This window comes from Canis lupus, chromosome 10 (genome assembly GCF_048164855.1).
Source record: "Canis lupus baileyi chromosome 10, mCanLup2.hap1, whole genome shotgun sequence".
Lineage (NCBI taxonomy): Eukaryota > Metazoa > Chordata > Mammalia > Carnivora > Canidae > Canis > Canis lupus.
Window position 1 is genome coordinate 9,738,250 of NC_132847.1, and position 17,303 is coordinate 9,755,552.

Consider the following 17,303-nt stretch of genomic DNA (forward strand, 5'->3'; position numbering starts at 1 on the left):
CATGATCTGGGGATTCCTTTTTAGGAATAAATAAGGCAAGGTTTTCATCTGGAGAGAGGAGTCAGAAATAGAAACAAGTTGAGTGTACTCGAATGTTGTGACTGAAGTTTGTAAACATCACAGTAGGGACCCAAGGTGGGGAGTGGGTGGTTCTCACTAAGGGAGGGGATAGTGGACAGGAGAGCATTTGTAGAGCAGTCTGTGAACAAAATCGTACTGGATTCTCACTAGGGTCACAGTTGTCCGTGTTTTCCAGTTGAGAACTTGACCAAATGGGTGAAGCATCTTCTCCAAGGTGATTCTGCTCTTAAGATTTTGAAAACGTTCTATTCTGCCCCACAATATCTCCCCTGCACCCCACACAGTTCCTGGAATGTGAATCTCATGTTCTAGCAGAGATAAGAAAAGGAAGGTAAGTCCAGAGAACCTGCAACAAAGGAAGATTCTCATTCAAAAGGAGCCTGGTTCCCAGAGTAACAAGAAAAACAACTTGATTGAAAATGTTATTCATCTATAAAAAGAAGAGAGAAAGCCAAACCCAAAGACAGAATTGAGAGCTGGAAACAATGATTTTGCTAATGTTTGCTTGTGGGATTTCTCAGTTGCACAGAGTATTAAGGAAAGCTATTTGAAAAATATTCAAAGTACTTTGACGTCATTTCCCCTGGACAGTGGACAACTTGTTTTTTGGAGGTTGGGCTTTTCTTAACATGAAAATTGGGAGGAAATGACATTTAAAACGATGACCCACTTCTTCTGCCGTCACCACCCACAGATTCCAATGTAATCTTTTTCTTATTCTCTTCACTGAAATTCCCTAGTTTTCATGGGAAGGATGATTCTCTTTAGTCATACTTTTGGTGTGTGTGGCCATATTTCTTCAGGTTGGAGGCATACTGATTTGCAGAGTCCCTTAAGAAAACACCCATATGCATCGAAGATGCCAGTGACAAAAGCAACTTGGTATTGGAACATATTTTCTTTGTTCTTTGAGAGAAATTTTAATATTGGAAAATTAGAATGAAGTGTCACTCGTAGATTTCTAATATGAGCTAAAACTGCCCAGAAACTGATGAGAAGGCATTTGATCTTCATCATCTTTGCTCTGTACTTCAGGTAATCCCATGGGAATGATGAGCCAGAGTGATACATTTTATAAATTATTAAATTGTAATATCATACTATTTTAATTACCTGAAAGCAAAGTCCTATTACTCCAGGGGATGAGGTAGCTCCTTATTATTTATGATCCTTTATAGGTTAAAAACATGTTTTGAATGATCTTTTCTGGCCCTTATAAGAACCCTGAGGAGATATATAGGAGATATTCTCTGCGGGATTTTTTTTTTTTTTTTTAATTCATGAAGAAACTGAGGCCCAGACAGAATAAGCCTAAAGCTCTATCTAATAATAGTTTTGTTACCTTCTGGACCAGTGTTGCTTAGTTCTGTTAAAAAAGATAGACAGAGGCATATTACAGATTTTAAGTTTGAGTAAAAATTGATTTAAATCAAACAGTACCAATACAGAAATGGTTAGGAGTGCTCCATAGAGGCTCTGGTGGTGGAGAGGAGTCGGAAGCAAAACAAGGGAATGATTTGATTGGCTGTAAGTAAGCATTTGCCTTATTTGGAGTGGGTTTGTTGGTTGTCTGTGATTGGTTATCCTAAGATTTTGATTTTTTTTTAAGATTATATGTATTTATTCATGAGAGGCACAGAGAGAGGTAGAGACAGAGGCAGAGGGAGAAGCAGTCTTCCTGCAGGGAGCCCAATGTGGGACTTGATCCCAGGACCTCGGGATCACTACCTGAGCCAAAGGCAGATGCTCAACCACTGAGCCACCCAGGTACCCCAAGATTTTGATTTCTTAACCTTGAGGCATTTACAGGCTTAGGTTCTGGTTTGTTTATATGGGCTGCGAAGGCATTAGAACCATCTCATTCAAATGGCTTCCTTGTTTAATTGACTTCATGATTCTTTACATTATACCGCTTCTTTGAAGAGAAATTCTCTCATAGACACAGACTGTACCCCTAACCCTGACCTGCCATTTTTCAAATGTGTATGATTAGTTGCACACTAATCAGAATCTGAATGAGAAAGTGGACGATTCAGTACCAGCCCATCCCACGTAGAAGTAGCACAAATCATATATCCTACTGATACAATAGTTTGAATTACTTCAATATTTGAAGAACAGCACATAATTAAATTCTAAGAATCAAGAATCATATTTCTCTTCCTGGGAACACCTGCAACAGAAAAGAATTAGTTTGAATGAACACAGCCCACTAGGGATCCTCATTATAACACTGTGTACAGTTTAAATTGTAGGAAAAGAACAGAAGGAGGTGATATTACCAATGTCAGCCCATTTTCTCAGCCACACTAGCCTGGAGTTTTAAAAGGGGTCACACGAGTGGTTATAACCCATATTTTTAGTTTTTGATCCCTTTGATGGTTATAAACCCCTGTGACTCCTCTCACCCCAGGCAGAGTCCCCAGGGCTTGTCGTCTCATGCTCTCCATTTCTGTCCACCACCCCTGGGGTTCACAATGTGTTTCGATGTGTTTCCTCCCTCCCCTGCTTCAGCCCCATGTTGGTCAGGCTGGGTGTCCTCAGAGGGGGCACAGATTTTGCTCCAATGGAGCAATGGAGCCTCCCCTGGTACTGTGCTTGTCTCTGCCTCTGATTTCATTCTTGGTGTTCTTAATATAAGCTTGGCAGAAGCAGATAATGCGGTCTTCCCCCTTTGGGAGTAAGTGTGGATCTCAAGGCAGGGCATGGTTGTTAGCACATTGTCTCTTTCATTTTTAGAATAAAACTCACCGAGATGTGAGTCTGTGAGCATAATAGGTAGGCAACAGACAAGGTTCTGGTCTCGGCACACAAAACATCAATATCTTGTGCTCAATCCAGTTTGATTTTTCCCCCCTTTTACTTTCTGTTCTTTCTTTCATTCTTGACTTCTGTTTCTTTGATTAATTGTTTTGTTTTTGTTTTTTTAATCTAAACTCATGAAATGAGGGCTTAGCTCAGATCTCTCTCTCTCTCTGACTGAGGGAAAGCCACAGAAGCAAAGTGGTGTGTTTCCATTGAGAAGAGAAACACCCGACTTCCTTGTAGAGTGACACCAAAGCAGTGGGAAGGGCCTCTCATTCCTGGCACTGAGAAGTAAGGAAACTGGAACTCGGTGATATTGTACGTACAAAACAAAACAAAACAAATCTCAATGTGCTCTAAAAGCAGTGTTTAACATGAACCCAGGGAGGCAGAGCTTGCTGGATGGATTTGTGGGTGACAAGTTCTTCAGGGTACCTGCCTCCTTTTCACTGTCCAGAGTGAGGTGGGTAATTCCCTGCTCTGAACTGGGACTCCTAGGAGTATTGTCAGGAATCCATTCTCTCCCTTATATTCTCAGCATGTCCCCAAAGCACCCTGAGTCCTTGTCTTTACTCTCCCTTAAAAAAGAACTTATTCAAGTATAATGAACATACAGTGTTATATTAGTGTCAGATGTACAATATAATGATCCAACAATTCTATACATTTCTCAGTGCTCATCATGGTAAGTGTACTCTCAATCCCCTTCATCTATTTCACCCATCCCCCACCCCTCGGTTAACCTTCTGTTTTCCATAGTGAAGAGTCTGTCTTTGTCTCTTTTTTCCTTTGTTCATTTGTTTTGCTTCTTAAATTCTGCATATGAGTGAAATCATGTGGTTTTTGTCATTCTCTGACTGACTTGCTTCACTTTGCCTCATTCCCTCTAGCTTCATCCTTGTTGTTGAAAATAGCAAGATCTCATTCTTTTTTTGATGGCTGATAGTGTTCCATTGCATACACACACTACATCTTTTTTATCCATTCATCAATTGATGGACACATAAGTTGCTTCCATACCTTAGCTATTGTAAATAATGCTGCAATAAACGTACGTGTGTCACATCTTTTCAAATTAGTGTGTTTGTATTCTTTAGGTAAATATCCGGTAGTGGAATAACTGGATCATATGGTAATTCTATTTTTAATTTTTTGAAGGAAGCTCCATACTGGTTTCCACAGTGTTTGCACCAAGCTTGCATTCCCACCAAAGTGCTGGAGGTTTCCTTTTTCTCCACTCTTCATGAAAACCACAAAGAGGACTAGAAGCAACCTGACAGTTTGTACTCTAAGGTGTTTCTCAACCAGGTAATATTTATTTATTTATTTATTTATTTATTTATTTATTTATTTATTTAATTCGTTTTTATAAGATTCTATTTTTAAGTAATCTCTACACTGAATATGGGGCTCAAACTCAACCCTGGGATCAAGAGTTGCATGCTTAGCTAACTAAGCCAGCCAGGTGCCCCTGAATCAGGTCATATTTAAAAGGCAGCATGATGATGATGTGGAGAAAAAGTGCAATAGTCTAGTGGTCAGAAGACTTTGAATTTTTGTTTTCTTTTAACCCCATCATGTTATTAGGGTAACTATCTTCTCTACCTCCCCTCATAGCTCTTTCCTTCCAGCTCTCTCTGCAGCTGCTTTGTAAATAGCCTACATGATCTCTCCTTCTCTAAAGCTCTGAGTATATAAATGTGGAAAAGGTCCTACCCAAGGAGTTTCTTCAGATACTCTCATTGCCGGGGTGGGAGATGTTTTCTCTTACATTTATTGAGCTCCTACGTGCCAGGGTAAGTAATTGTGCAAGACACCCTTTACATGTGTTATTAATCCTTAGTCATGATGACGATAACAGACACATAGCACCCCTCTCTGCTAGACCTTATTCTCATCTGCTTATGTATATTCACTCATTTAAACCCTCATCATAATCTCTGTGAGGTTGGTACTGTTATGATCTTCACTTTGCAGATGACCAGCTGAGCCTTTGAGAAGTAACAAACACAAACATGTCCAAGGTCCTACAGCTGATCCCAGCTATTCATAAATCTGGGTGGGACAGTGATCCTCTCTTTATAGATGAGGAAGTTGGGGTTCTAGCAGCCTACGGAAAACTGCTCAAGGTCACAGAGCAAGTACATAGTGCAGCTGCAAATCAAACCCATGTCTACCTCTTTCCAGATCCTTTTCATTTTGCTGCTGTGCATTCACAGAGGCAATTCTGCCTTGTCATAAACTGCAGACCGTGGCACTTTTAATGAAGGAAAAGTTTGCCAAATGAAAAGCAGATTAATGAGATATTTGGGATTCTTTGCAGTAAATAAATCTTTCAGAATTCTCATCTTCTCCCACTCAAATTGCTAAAGCCATAACAGTAACAATTACCTCAACCTGGTTGTGGCTGTGTGGGAGTGAACTCTGAATTTTATTGCTCAGGGTAGACACCGGAGACCAACAAAGCTTTCCTCTAGCTTCCTGAGCCATAGGTCAGAAATTGGGTATGTCGGATGTTGGCTTTCCCCAGCTGCCTCCCCATCCCCCTCCTGTTTTAGCCGTGTCTTGGAACACCATTACTTTAGGAGACAAATAGAGCTTAAAACTGGGTCAACATTAAATATATTAGAAATGTCACTGCCAACCTGTTTGCTGAAAAGTTAAAACCTAGAGCATCATTTGAACATGACTGCCTCAGACCTGAGGGGAGTTTGGTGTTTTGTTTTATTTTGTTTTGTTTTGTTTTGTTCTTATAACGGGGTAACCTTAGACACTCCCTGGAAATTGTCAAATATCCCTAGTGGAACTGAGAGGCCAGAACGGAAGCATGATTATTTCTGTGGATATACAACTGAATTTGAAGCCAGATGCTCAAATTTATATGCAAGAAGAAAACTTATGTCTCCTCATGCTAAGGTGTCAAGGATAAGAGGGATATGAGGACAAGCAAGTCCTTGTCCCTTCCTGTTAGGGCTAGTAATCTATTAAGAGAAATAAGATATACCTGGTAGTCATCTGTGCTGTAAGGGGAAACATACCGTTTACTGCATATCTACTTAGACGAAGCATTGCATCGAGTGCTTTAAGGACATGGCAAGATAGGAGGATTATTCCCATTTCTGGGGGAAGAAGCTAAGGTTTGGTGAAGTTGCCTGAGACAAATTATTAATGTGGTTTTGATTCAGACTCAGGTAGTTCTAATGACAGACCTGAGCTCTTTCCCCTACATTCTGACATTCATTAGACAGGATGCCATTTGACATTTAATGGTTTACCTTATTAGATATCCCTTCATAGGATTTTGAGGTATATGTATTTAGTACATCAAGTTGTGTAACATCTAGAGATGACCATTTTTTTTTGACTTGGGAGTATTTTGAAGAATCCTGAGCAAGTCAAATAACTATCAGGTTTCTAGAAGAAATGTGCAAAACAGAAAACTGCATCTGTTTGTTGTGCTTTTGTGTTTGTGGAATAAGGCTTGTAAATGGTCTTTGGGTGAGGATAGAAAGGCTTTGGATACCATTTGGTTACCACTGGTACCACTAGTTACCACTTGGTAATACATAATGGTTTTGAGTTGTGATGTGGTTATTTCAGAGTGGCTAAGTCAGCCCAAACTTAACAGTTTGATGTGCTTACCAAAAAGCCAGCCTTAGGAGAAGTGTCTGTGGTGAGGGAAGTAAGAACCCCATCTACTTTGCCGTGGTCAGACCTTAGTTTTCTGGAATACTGCGTTCAATTTTGGGAATGCACATCACAGTGAAAAGCAAATAGGCCACGTTCAGGAGAAAGATGAATGGCAAAGAGGAAATGAATTGTGAATGTTTGGAGAAATAGAGGTCTAGTTGAAGTTTTGAGGGGCTGAGATAACAGTCTTTAAATTTGGAAGGACTAGAGTCCCTGGTGCATTAGTTGGTTGAATGTCCTAATCTTGATCTCAGCTCAGGTCTTGATCTCAGAGTCGTGAGTTCAAGCCCAGCATTGGGCTCCATGTTTAAAAAAAAAGAAAGAAGAAAGAAAGAAAGAAAGAAAGAAAGAAAGAAAGAAAGAAAGAAAGAAAGAAAGAAAGAAAAAGAGAAGGACTGTCTTAGGGGAGAGGAATATAGATTTGTTCTTTGTGGCCCCAAGGGATACAACTAGAAACACCTCTGGGGAAATAAATGTGTCCTTATAAGGAATGATTTTTGTTACATCCACTCACAAACAGAGAATGGTGGGGGTTGTTTGTTTTGTTTTTTTGGGAAGGACTGGATTCCCAGGCCTTGAAGGTGTTGGAATATGAGCCAAGCAACTATTTGGTAGAGACAATGCAGAGAAAATTCAAGATTACCATGGGGATTGGATTTCAAAAGCATCAAAGTTGTTCCCAATCTCAGGAGCTGCTGGACTGTCCTTCTAGGCTTTACCTCTACATTGGTCATGGTTGGGATATACTTTTTAGGTGGATGGGTGGATGGCAAGGGGATGTAAAGAATCTATAATGACGGAGCAGTTACTTGGGCCATTCTCATTTGGTCTACCATTTCTGTTTTCCCTTTCCTTTACACTCACAGGCTTGCCTTAGACTGTAGGCACATGGAGGCCTCCAGTTGTAACTATAAATCATGATCCTCAACTTAGACCACCAGCTCCTGCTCCTGGGTTCTTTAAATGTTATTTGAAATGATTTTATCAAGTATCAAATCTGAGCTCAAGTACTGTCATGCTCCACCAGCCAGATAGTCCGATTTGACTGCTTGTACAAATGCTGGGGTTGTGAACTTTTTGGATGTCTGCTCTCTCTGGGGAAGACAAAACTTGATCTCTTGTCTAGATTTCAATGAGATGGAAATTTTGGGTCACCTAAAAGACAGAGAACCAGTCAAGGGGTTTCATATACATGTAAAAGTAGCTTTAAAAATTACCCATATGCTAGTACACAGCGGCCGGCTGTGTATTAGGTAGAAATGATCTGCTGTTTTGAGCTTCTACCTGCTTTTTACCCATTTAAGGACTAAATGAGATTGATGGAAGGTTTTTGCTCACAGACTACAGCCAAACTGTTAGAGAATGAAACAGTAAATATTGCAGAAAAAAAAAAAAAAAGGGCGGAGAGTTGCCCATTTTATTGCTTTGCTCGAGGCAACCACCGTGGACTAATGGCCACGTGTCATCCTCAGTGACCTTCCTCATCACACCTGAAAGCAGGTTTCTCTCTTATCTATTACAGACCTATAAACAGCAGAGAAGCCTGCTTTATAGAGCAAGAGGCATTTTAAGAGTGCAATTTGTGGGTGCTTCACATTCCCTTCCTCCCTGAGGATTTACCACCCATCTTTTGGAAGGGAAACTGAGACCATGAATCACATTTAATTCCATAAAGTGATGTCAAAGGTATTAGGTTCAGGGAGATTTTCAAAGCCCTACTAAATGGGTTTAGAGGGCATTGTGGCTCGATTCAGATTAATCTTTTGGGTCAAGGTTTTTCCCAGTCATCAGTAATCATCTAACTCTGCTTAATAAAGCTTGCTTCACTTGCATACAGTTTATACATAGCAGCTGAGTCCCTGATGGGAAGATTTTCTTTCTAGTTCTGGGTTTTACCCCCATCTCTGGGCTCTTTTATAATTAAGCTTTGATTACTCTGCAGTTCTTTAAACTCCACAAGTCTCATGTCAGTTTGTGAACATTACTAATTTGCAATGGATATATATGTTTTGTGTTCTTAATTCATTGCATCACACGAGGGCACCATCTCAGGAAGAGTTAGTCTGTTGCAAATTTATGAGAAAGTGGAATGTTTATTTTTGGTACTTTCTCACCACCACGCCCAACATCTGTCTCCCTCCCAGATACCATTCTTCTTTACCCAATTTCCACATCTCCTATCCCACAAAAAAAAAAAAAAAAAAAGTCTGCTTCTCAGCCTCTTTTCCCCTATTCCTTCCTAGGACAGTGGCTGATAATAGTTTGTTAAGGTAGCACTTCTCAGGAGGTTGGAGTATTCGAAGTCCTAAGTCCCTATGGCCAAATTTTAGGCAATGGGAAAAAAAATAGTTTTGCAGATGAAGGGAGTTGGGTTGATGACGCAGGATGAACAGGACTCTCACTTCAGATACATGGGTACGATGACAAGGCCGGGATAAATGTGGGCATGGCACTTCTGTGGGGAAAAATAAAAGAGGTTGTCGGTCAGGATGTTGTTTGGTCTAGGGAAGCAAAAAAGAGCATATACTTGGGCTTTTTATTTATTTAAGCTTTTGTTTTTGAGGGGCTGAGTGGACAGGTAGGGGAGCTCACACTTAGTGCAAGGAGCTGTGAAGACTCCAGAGATAAGGAATCATGGCCTCTCCTTTCCAAGGATCCATTCCCTGCTGTCGGGAAATTAGATACATTCATTAATAGTGGCCTGAAGGCAGAATATGAAAAAGAGCTATCGTAGAGGTATGGCTAAGAGTGTTCCATTCTCACTGGAATACCTGGAAAGGCTTCTTTACAAAGTAGGATTTTAGTTCCACTTGAAACCAAATTGTACATTGACAGATCCATAAATACAGGGAACACACTGATGGCTGCCAGAAGGGGGACAGGTTGGGGGAGGATGGACAAAATGGATGAAGGTGAGAGGGAGGTTCAGGCTTCCAGTTATGAAATCAACGTCATGTGGGTGAGAGGTACAGCACAGGGAATATAGTCGATGCTATATAATACTGTTGTATATAAAAGCAAGAATCAAATACAAGGGTGTACTTTAAAATCTGTACTTTTGAAGATTTTATTTACTTTTTTTTATTTATTCATGATAGACATAGAGAGAGAGAGAGGCAGAGACACAGGCAGAGGGAGAAGCAGGCTCCACGCAGGGAGCCCGACGCGGGACTCAATCCCGGGACTCCAGGATCGCGCCCTGGGCCAAAGGCAGGTGATAAACCACTGAGCCACCCAGGGATCCCTGAAAAATCTGTACTTTTGAAAGAAATGACTTGAGCAAGGACCATGTTCTGAGGATGGGAAGGCTGGCCCAGGCGAGTGGAGGCGAGAAGCTGGGTGTTATTGAGCCTAGAAGACTTAGGAGGGGTTTTAAACCCTGCAGAGCTCTGAATACTAGGTGGAATACTTTAGGTTTTTAATACAGAAGCCATTGACAATTTGAGCAAGAGAATAGTATTCCTTAAGAAAAAAATTATGACCAGGATGAGTAAAGGCTGGGAATGACATACTTGTTTGTCCACAATTTGGACAAGAGTGGAAGACTGCCTCTGATTGATTAGACGTGCACTGTATCTGCAGGAGCAAAATAAACAACATCTCTCAATGCATAAATGCTCCTCCCGTATATGCGTTCTTTTTCATCACAGAGTACTATTTGGCAGCCAAGTTACCTTTAAAATAATAAGAGCAAAAGTACTATTTGGAATAAATGTTTTAGGACCATTTGTTTCTTTTAACTGACCTGTGGGCAAATAGAATCAAGCTAAACCATTTGCTGTAGTATTTGGTTCTGCAGGGGCTGCCACGCTATTATATATACTTTTATCCTGGCTAAACGTTGGCTCTTGGCACCATTATTACTCAAAGACCCGGAGTGTCAACGGGATAATCGAAATAGCAAAGTGAGAGTCAAGAGTTTTTCTGCCTGTTGCTTGTAGTCTTCCAAAGATTGTTTCCTTTATATTCCCTAAATTCAGAGTACAAAAGTCTCTCAGACACCTAATCTTTACTAGGTCAAACACTTCAAAAGGCAGTGAAATTATTTTCCGGGGACTTTTCAGTTTAAGGCAAGTTTCTAGGAGCTCCCATGCCTGCACCCTGCCTCCTGAATCTATTTAGAAAAAAGAAACAAAACAAAAAACTAAGCAAGTCCCATATAATCTCGATACAATGCCCTGACATTAAAATCCTAACATAGCATAGCAGGAAAAGGTTCTGAATTGTGATCTAAGACATCGGAGTTGTAGCCATAGTTTTGTAAATATGTGACAGGATGGTTTTGTCAGGTCTCATACCTCGTGGGGAGGGATGAAGATCTTTCTACATGGTCCCTGTGCTTTTCATTAGTACTTTTCACAATTATTTTTGCCTAAGGAACCTAGAAAATGGAAAGACACATAATAAGATTGTGGTCAACAATTTTGGGTAGAAGTGATGTGTTACTTTTGGAACAGTTAATGCCAGTGTAAGACTCCAGAATTCTCTTGGCAGTAATGGCTGACACTGGTGGCTTTATCAGCCAGAATCCAGGAATGAGGAAATCGAGGAGGGCACTTTCAGTCAGCCCACAGTGGGCATATACAAGGAGTAGGAAATGATCCGTTCTTGTTTTAAGTCCCTATTACTTGGGGGGGGGGGGGGTTGTTACAATAAAATAATTATGCTCCTTTTTGATTTAAACAGTATCCAAAGAGTTGAACTGAGGCTTCCTTTCCTTAAATTCAGGTTTTACTAGTTTTCTATAGATAAATGTCCCAACTGCTTCAAGGGAAAGTGTGTTTTCTATCATTGGAAATAGTGAGATATGGACTAGGCAGCCTCTGGAAGGCACAGCTGTAGAAATTGAAAGTAGCTGTGTGATATAGTAAGAAAAACATATTTGTTCCTGGCACAGAGTTTCTAGAACTCTTGGAATTTCCTACTTCATAAGAGCCATGCAGGTGTCTTTTGTTAATGAGGTGACGTTGGAAGCACCTCTGGGTGGAGGCTGGTTGCCAGGGGGGACCAAGCATGTGATTAGAGGGTTGGAGTTTTCAATCCCGCCTCCTTCCTCTGGGGAGGGGAGAGAGAGGCTGGAAGCTGAATCAGTCCTTCCTGGCCAATGATTCCATCAATCATGACTATGTAATGAAGCCTCTGTGAAAACCAAAAAAGGCAGGTTCAGAGAGCTTCCTGGTTGGTAAAACACATGGAGATTTGAGGAGAGCGGCATGGAAGCTCTGTGCCCCTTCCCCGTACCCGTACCTTGTCCTCTGCATCTCTTCCATCTGACTGTGCCTGAGTTATATCCTCTCATCATAAGCCAATAATCTAGTAAGTAAAATGTTTCTCTCAGTTCTTTTAAATTAAACTTCTAATTTTTAGATCATTGTGCATTCTTATGCAGTTGTGAGAAATAATACAGAGAGATTCAGTGTAAAGGTTACCCACTTTGGCCAATTGAAACATGTTACAAAACTATACTACATTGTCACAACCAAGATATTGACCTTGATGGCATCAAGACACAAAATAGTTCCATGAAGGCAAACACACTTCGTGTTGCCATTTTATGGCCACGCCTACTTCATTGTCATACTTCCATACACCTTAACCACTCAACTATTCACCTATTTTCTATAATTTTGCCATCTCAGGACTGTCACATAAATGGAATCATCCAGTATATAACCTTTTGGGACTAGCTTTCTTCCCTCAGCATAATTCTCTAGAGATTCATCCAAGTTCATTCCTCTTTTGTGTATGAGTAGAATTCCATGGAATGGATACATCACAGTTTATTTAAAAATTTACCCATTGAAGGATATCTGAGTTGTTTCTAGGTTTTGGTGATCATGAATAAGCTGTTACCAACATTCATGGATATGTTTTATGAACAGGCTTTTCATTTCCCTGGGATAAATGCCCAAGAATGCAATTGCTGGGTCAGATGGTAGTTGCACATTCAGGTTTTTTTTTTTTTTTTTTTTTTTTTTTTTTTTAACAAAGTGCCATACTCTTTTCCAGAGTGGCTGTCATTTTATGTTTTTGCCAGCAGTGTATGAATGATGGAGTTTCTTCCCATTCTCCTCAGCATTTTCTATTGTCACAATTTTTTATTTGAGCTTGTGTGGTAGGTGTGTAGTGGTGTCTCATTGAGTGCATGACCCTAATGCCTAATGACATAAAGCAGCATTTCATATGCTTATTTGCCATATGCACAACCTCTTCCCTGAAACATCTCTTCCTGTCTTTTCTCCATTCTCCATTTGGATTGTTTACTTTTTTATTATGAGTTTGAGAGTTCTTTACATGTCACAGATATTACATCTTTGTTGGGTATGTGGTTTGCAAATCTTTTCTCCCAGTTGTTAACTTGTCTTATTCTACTCTTCTAAGGATCTTTCACACAGCAAATGGTTTTAGTTGTTACAAAGTCTAGTTTGTTTTTCCTCTTAGGTATCCTCTCTCCCCTGGATAATTGCAATAATCCCACTGTTTCTTTTCCTTTTTTTTAATTTTATTTATTTTATTTATTTTTTTTTTCTTTTCCTTTTTTTAAAGGTTGGCTCCACACCTGATGTGGGGCTTGAACTCATAACCCTGATATCAAGAGTTGCATATTCTACCAAATAAGCCAGGGGGGGTGCCCCAATAGGCCCCCTGTTTCCTTCATTCTGCCCTTGCCTCCCAGTTGGCTATTCTTAACAGAGCCATCTTTCTTTTCTTTTTTCTTTCTTTTTTTATTTTTGTTAAGTAGACTCCACACACAGCATGGAGTCCAACATGGCATGGTGCTTGAACTCAGGACTGTGAGATGGAGACCTGAGATGAGATCAAGAATCAGAGGTTTACCCGAATGAGCCACCCAGGTGCCTCAGAGTAATCTTTTTAAGTGTAATTGTTCACTCAAGACTCTTGACACTTTCCAAGTCACTCAGAGAAAAAGGCAGAATCTTGACAATAGCTTAGTGTCTGGTCCCTCATTATATCTGTGACCACTCTCTTTCTGTCTTGGCCCTGTCTACACAGGCTTCTTTTGTGATGGTCTAACAGGCCAAACCACCCCTGATCCAGGACTCCAACCTCTTCTTTTCATCTGGAAAATATAACCTTGGCTGTAAATTTTCTTATTGCCCTCAAGTCTTACTGAAAATTGATTTTTTTTAGTAAAGACTTCCATGATCTCCCATTTAACATAGAAATGCCCCATTTCCTCTACACCCAAATTCACTGTTTTATTTTGTTTCATGGTACTTGTCAATATCTAACCTACTATGTATTTTACAAGATTATCTGTCTTTTCTTCTAGAATTAAGCTCCTTGAGAGAAAAACCTTTTATCTGTTTTGTTCATAAGTGTTCAAACAGCATCTAGAGAGCTTGGCACATAGTAGAGACTCAATAAAGATTTATGGAATGAAGAATGAATGAAGAAGGAATGAGTGAAGTATGTCCCAACCTGGCTTTGCCTTACTACTGTGATAAATCCCACTGGTCCTCAATTGGAAAACCTGAGCTGGTACATTGGAATCATCTTTCTTTTTGTGAAGAGAGGTTCAAATTTTTTAAAGATTTATTTATTTATTTGAGAGAGAGAGAGAAAGAGAGAGAGAGAGAGAGGAGAGGGGCTGAAGAAGAGGGAGAAAGAATCTGAAACAGTCTCAGCACTGAGCGTGGAGCCTGATGTGGGGCTCCATCCAACTACCATGAGATCATGATCTGAGCCAAAAGGAGAAGTTCAATTCTTTCAGAAATTCTGGGTCTAAGAAGGATGCCTTAAGAAACTTCCTGCTTCTGAACAAACAAAAGCAGAAATAGATCCATAAACACAGAGAACAAATAGATGACTACCAGAGGCAAAGGGCAAAATGGGTGCAGGGGGAAGAAAAAGAAAATTATCTTCCTTGGAATGAAGGGATTAGAACTCCTAATGAAATTTCAACTCCTAATGAAGTAACGGTCATCAGTGGTTACTAATGCTATTTGTTGAAAGGCTGATGGGATCATTATAGTTTCAGGATCACCTGACAGCACAGGAACCCACTGATCAATCTCAACATCGTTAAAAATTGGAACAACTTTATGTGCTTAATGTTGTGATGTAATAGGAAGGCACACAACACCACTTATACCACTGATAAAATCATCTTGCCCTAGCAAGAAACTGAACATAATCTGATTAACTCTCTAGATTTAACTACCTGTTTAGAAGGAGATATGGGTAACAGGAGACCTTGAATGGCATCACAAGGATACAATGAACCACTTGAAGCTGCAGAAAATGTTACAGGATAAATAATTTAGTTTCTTCAACAAATGAGCGCCCCCCAACAGGTAGGAAGAGCTGTCACAGGCTAAAAGGCTCACCAGTTGCAATGTCTGGACCTTGTTTGGATCTTGATTTCAGTGAAGGAGGTACAAAAGATATTTTAATATGATTGGAGGAATTCAAGTATGGCTTGGTTATTAAGTGATACCATGAAATTGTGGTTAAATTTGTTGGGTAAGAATGATAGAACTGTTGTGTTAAAAAAAATGATACAACAAACCTCCTTATCTATTGGATATAAATACTGCTGCCTTCAGGGAGAGATGACATATGTCTGAGATTTTTTTCAAAATACAGTTTCCCTCACCCCCACACACTCCCAGAAACATCTAAACTAAAAGAAATGACGAGAAGCTATGTATGTGTGTATATGGTACGGGGTGCAGGTGGGGGTGATGGGACGAGAATGAGAGAATATTGGTAATTGTTCAAGCTGGGTGATAGGTCCATGGAGCCACATCCCCATTATACAATGTCGTTCACTTTTGTGTATGAAAATTTCTACCACAAGAAGCTTTTTAAAAGTCCTCCTTGTCCCTTCTTAACTAGGGATTCCAAGAAACAGGAAAGTTGAATCTCATCAGCAGATCCTTGCAATACTGAACTTGTCCTGTCTTCACTCTGGACTGTTGGGGACCGGGACATTCTGCAGTGCCTTTCAGATTTGAACTCCCCTTAGTTCGGGGGGGATTCCTGGTATCAGTGACTTCTGGAGTTTACCTCATTCCCGCACACCAGTACTCCTGCAGGATCATGGCCACTGCCTCGAAAAGAGGTGTCTCTCATTTTAGATTGAAATCAGGAGGATCCAGATGGGTTGCCGCTTATAACTGGTATACATTTCAGCCCACAAGCAGAGGTACGCAAGAAATAGCACAAAATTGTTTTTGTAACTCCACTTAATTTGTATTTTAAGCCTTGATCCCGCTGGTGTCCTGTTTGGATTTCCACCCATCCCTGTTTGGAAATGATACTGAGCCACAGCTAATGAAGGTTGAGGCGAGAGTGTGGTTACTATTTATTGGAGTACCCAGGTATAGCTTAGATGTCCATCAGCTTGGTTGTCATGTCTCCTTGAGATTTGGTGGCTCTTGTGTCCTGTGTGGGACAGGTCACCATGATTTTGCTTGTATGCACGGTACAGCCATTTCCTCTTGGAGCTATTGCCACATCTTTTTGTCACCTCTAACTACACTTTGGAGACTCCTGGCCACTGGTCCACAGAGCTCTCTCTGACAATCGGTACCTCTCCACAATCTAGTAGGTAAAGAAGACAGGAAGTACTTCATTTCAAGAATCCTGCTTCTGTTAGGTTTCTGCCCAAGTATCCTCTCTGTACGGCAGTTGGGGATTTTAGAAATAAAAGCCAAAAGCATAAGCATGATATTGCTGCTTTTAGCCTGCCATGGCCCTCCTCTGGCCAGTATAGGCAGAGTCTGCTACCCACTTGAATGCAGAAGAGAAAGGGTAGAAAATAACAGGAGAAAGGAAAAACAATCAAACAGGAGCAGATTAGCATCTCAAAATATCCTACCACTCTTAAGAAGATGTGAGTTGAATTCACGGGAGAGGTTCCATGGGGAAGAGACCCTATTTTTTGAAAATGGGCTCTGTGCATCTGCAAAGACTGTGTGGGATCCAGGTCTCCAGAATGCTCTGATGTCATCGGTCAGGTCATAGAACCCCTCCCGCTGTGGGCCTGGTGACCTTTGAACCTTAACAGCCCTGTGCTGGGGGGAGCACTGGGCAGTGCTGCTGGTTCTCTAAGTGGTCTGAGTTCCTCAGCCATTTAGAAGACTCGATGATTTTTATATATATTGGGTCACCTCAACAAATTTCCTGAGAGTCAAGAAGGGCCAGCCAGTAGGGAAAAGGAGGAACTGGGTGTTACGCATCTTCTAAGCAACTCCTGTAGCTGGTACCATGAAACAGCGACAAAAGAGGAAACATCTGGAAAATGAAGAGTCCTCAGGAACTGCCAAGCAGGGAGGAGGTATGCACTGGGGCACCTTGTCTGGGGCTCAAAGGCTGCGGGTAGCCTGAGCCTTCTGAGGAAGGTGGGATGGAGGTGAAGGGGGCGGGGGGGGGGAGACCTGGTGTCAGCTGCCGTGTCCATCCTGAGGGTCCCTGTGTTGTGAGATGGCACAGGAGGGCCAGAGGCTCCTGGCAGATGGGGAGCTGGCCCTGCCAGGCTGAGGACTTCTCTCTCAGTGGCTGCTCGGGCCTGGAGCTCTGTTGGACTCGTAGCGGGCCGGGGTCCTGCTTGCCCATACTCACAGGGGTGGCTTTTCTCAGTCCTGGGTTCTTATTCTCTTTGTTTGATCTTCCTCTGGGGTCACGGGTTTGGGGTGGCGGTCGTGAAGGATTCTGATGGAGATCTACAGGTTCCCTGTCTCTTTTGCTGAAGAGCAAAG

General features: G+C 41.1%; 1 protein-coding gene and 1 long non-coding RNA gene across 3 annotated transcripts in view; one reads left to right on the forward strand and one right to left on the reverse strand.

Annotated features, from left to right (window-relative positions):
• Positions 1-17,303, forward strand: part of LOC140641202 (protein FAM170A-like) — a 60,278-nt gene that overhangs the window by 38,735 nt on the left and 4,240 nt on the right. For both annotated transcript variants that reach the window (XM_072840644.1, XM_072840645.1), the window contains 2 exons: positions 4,045-4,194; positions 13,871-16,882. In XM_072840644.1, coding sequence (XP_072696745.1) covers positions 16,813-16,882 — 70 coding nt within the window. In that variant the 5' untranslated portion in view covers positions 4,045-4,194; positions 13,871-16,812. Of the gene's footprint in view, positions 1-4,044; positions 4,195-13,870; positions 16,883-17,303 lie in introns of those variants that run through there.
• Positions 1,336-16,567, reverse strand: LOC140641204 (uncharacterized). The gene is made up of 3 exons (XR_012037741.1): positions 16,424-16,567; positions 15,610-16,146; positions 1,336-9,031 (listed from the first exon to the last, which is right to left on the reverse strand). It is a non-coding gene; the product is annotated as an uncharacterized lncRNA (long non-coding RNA).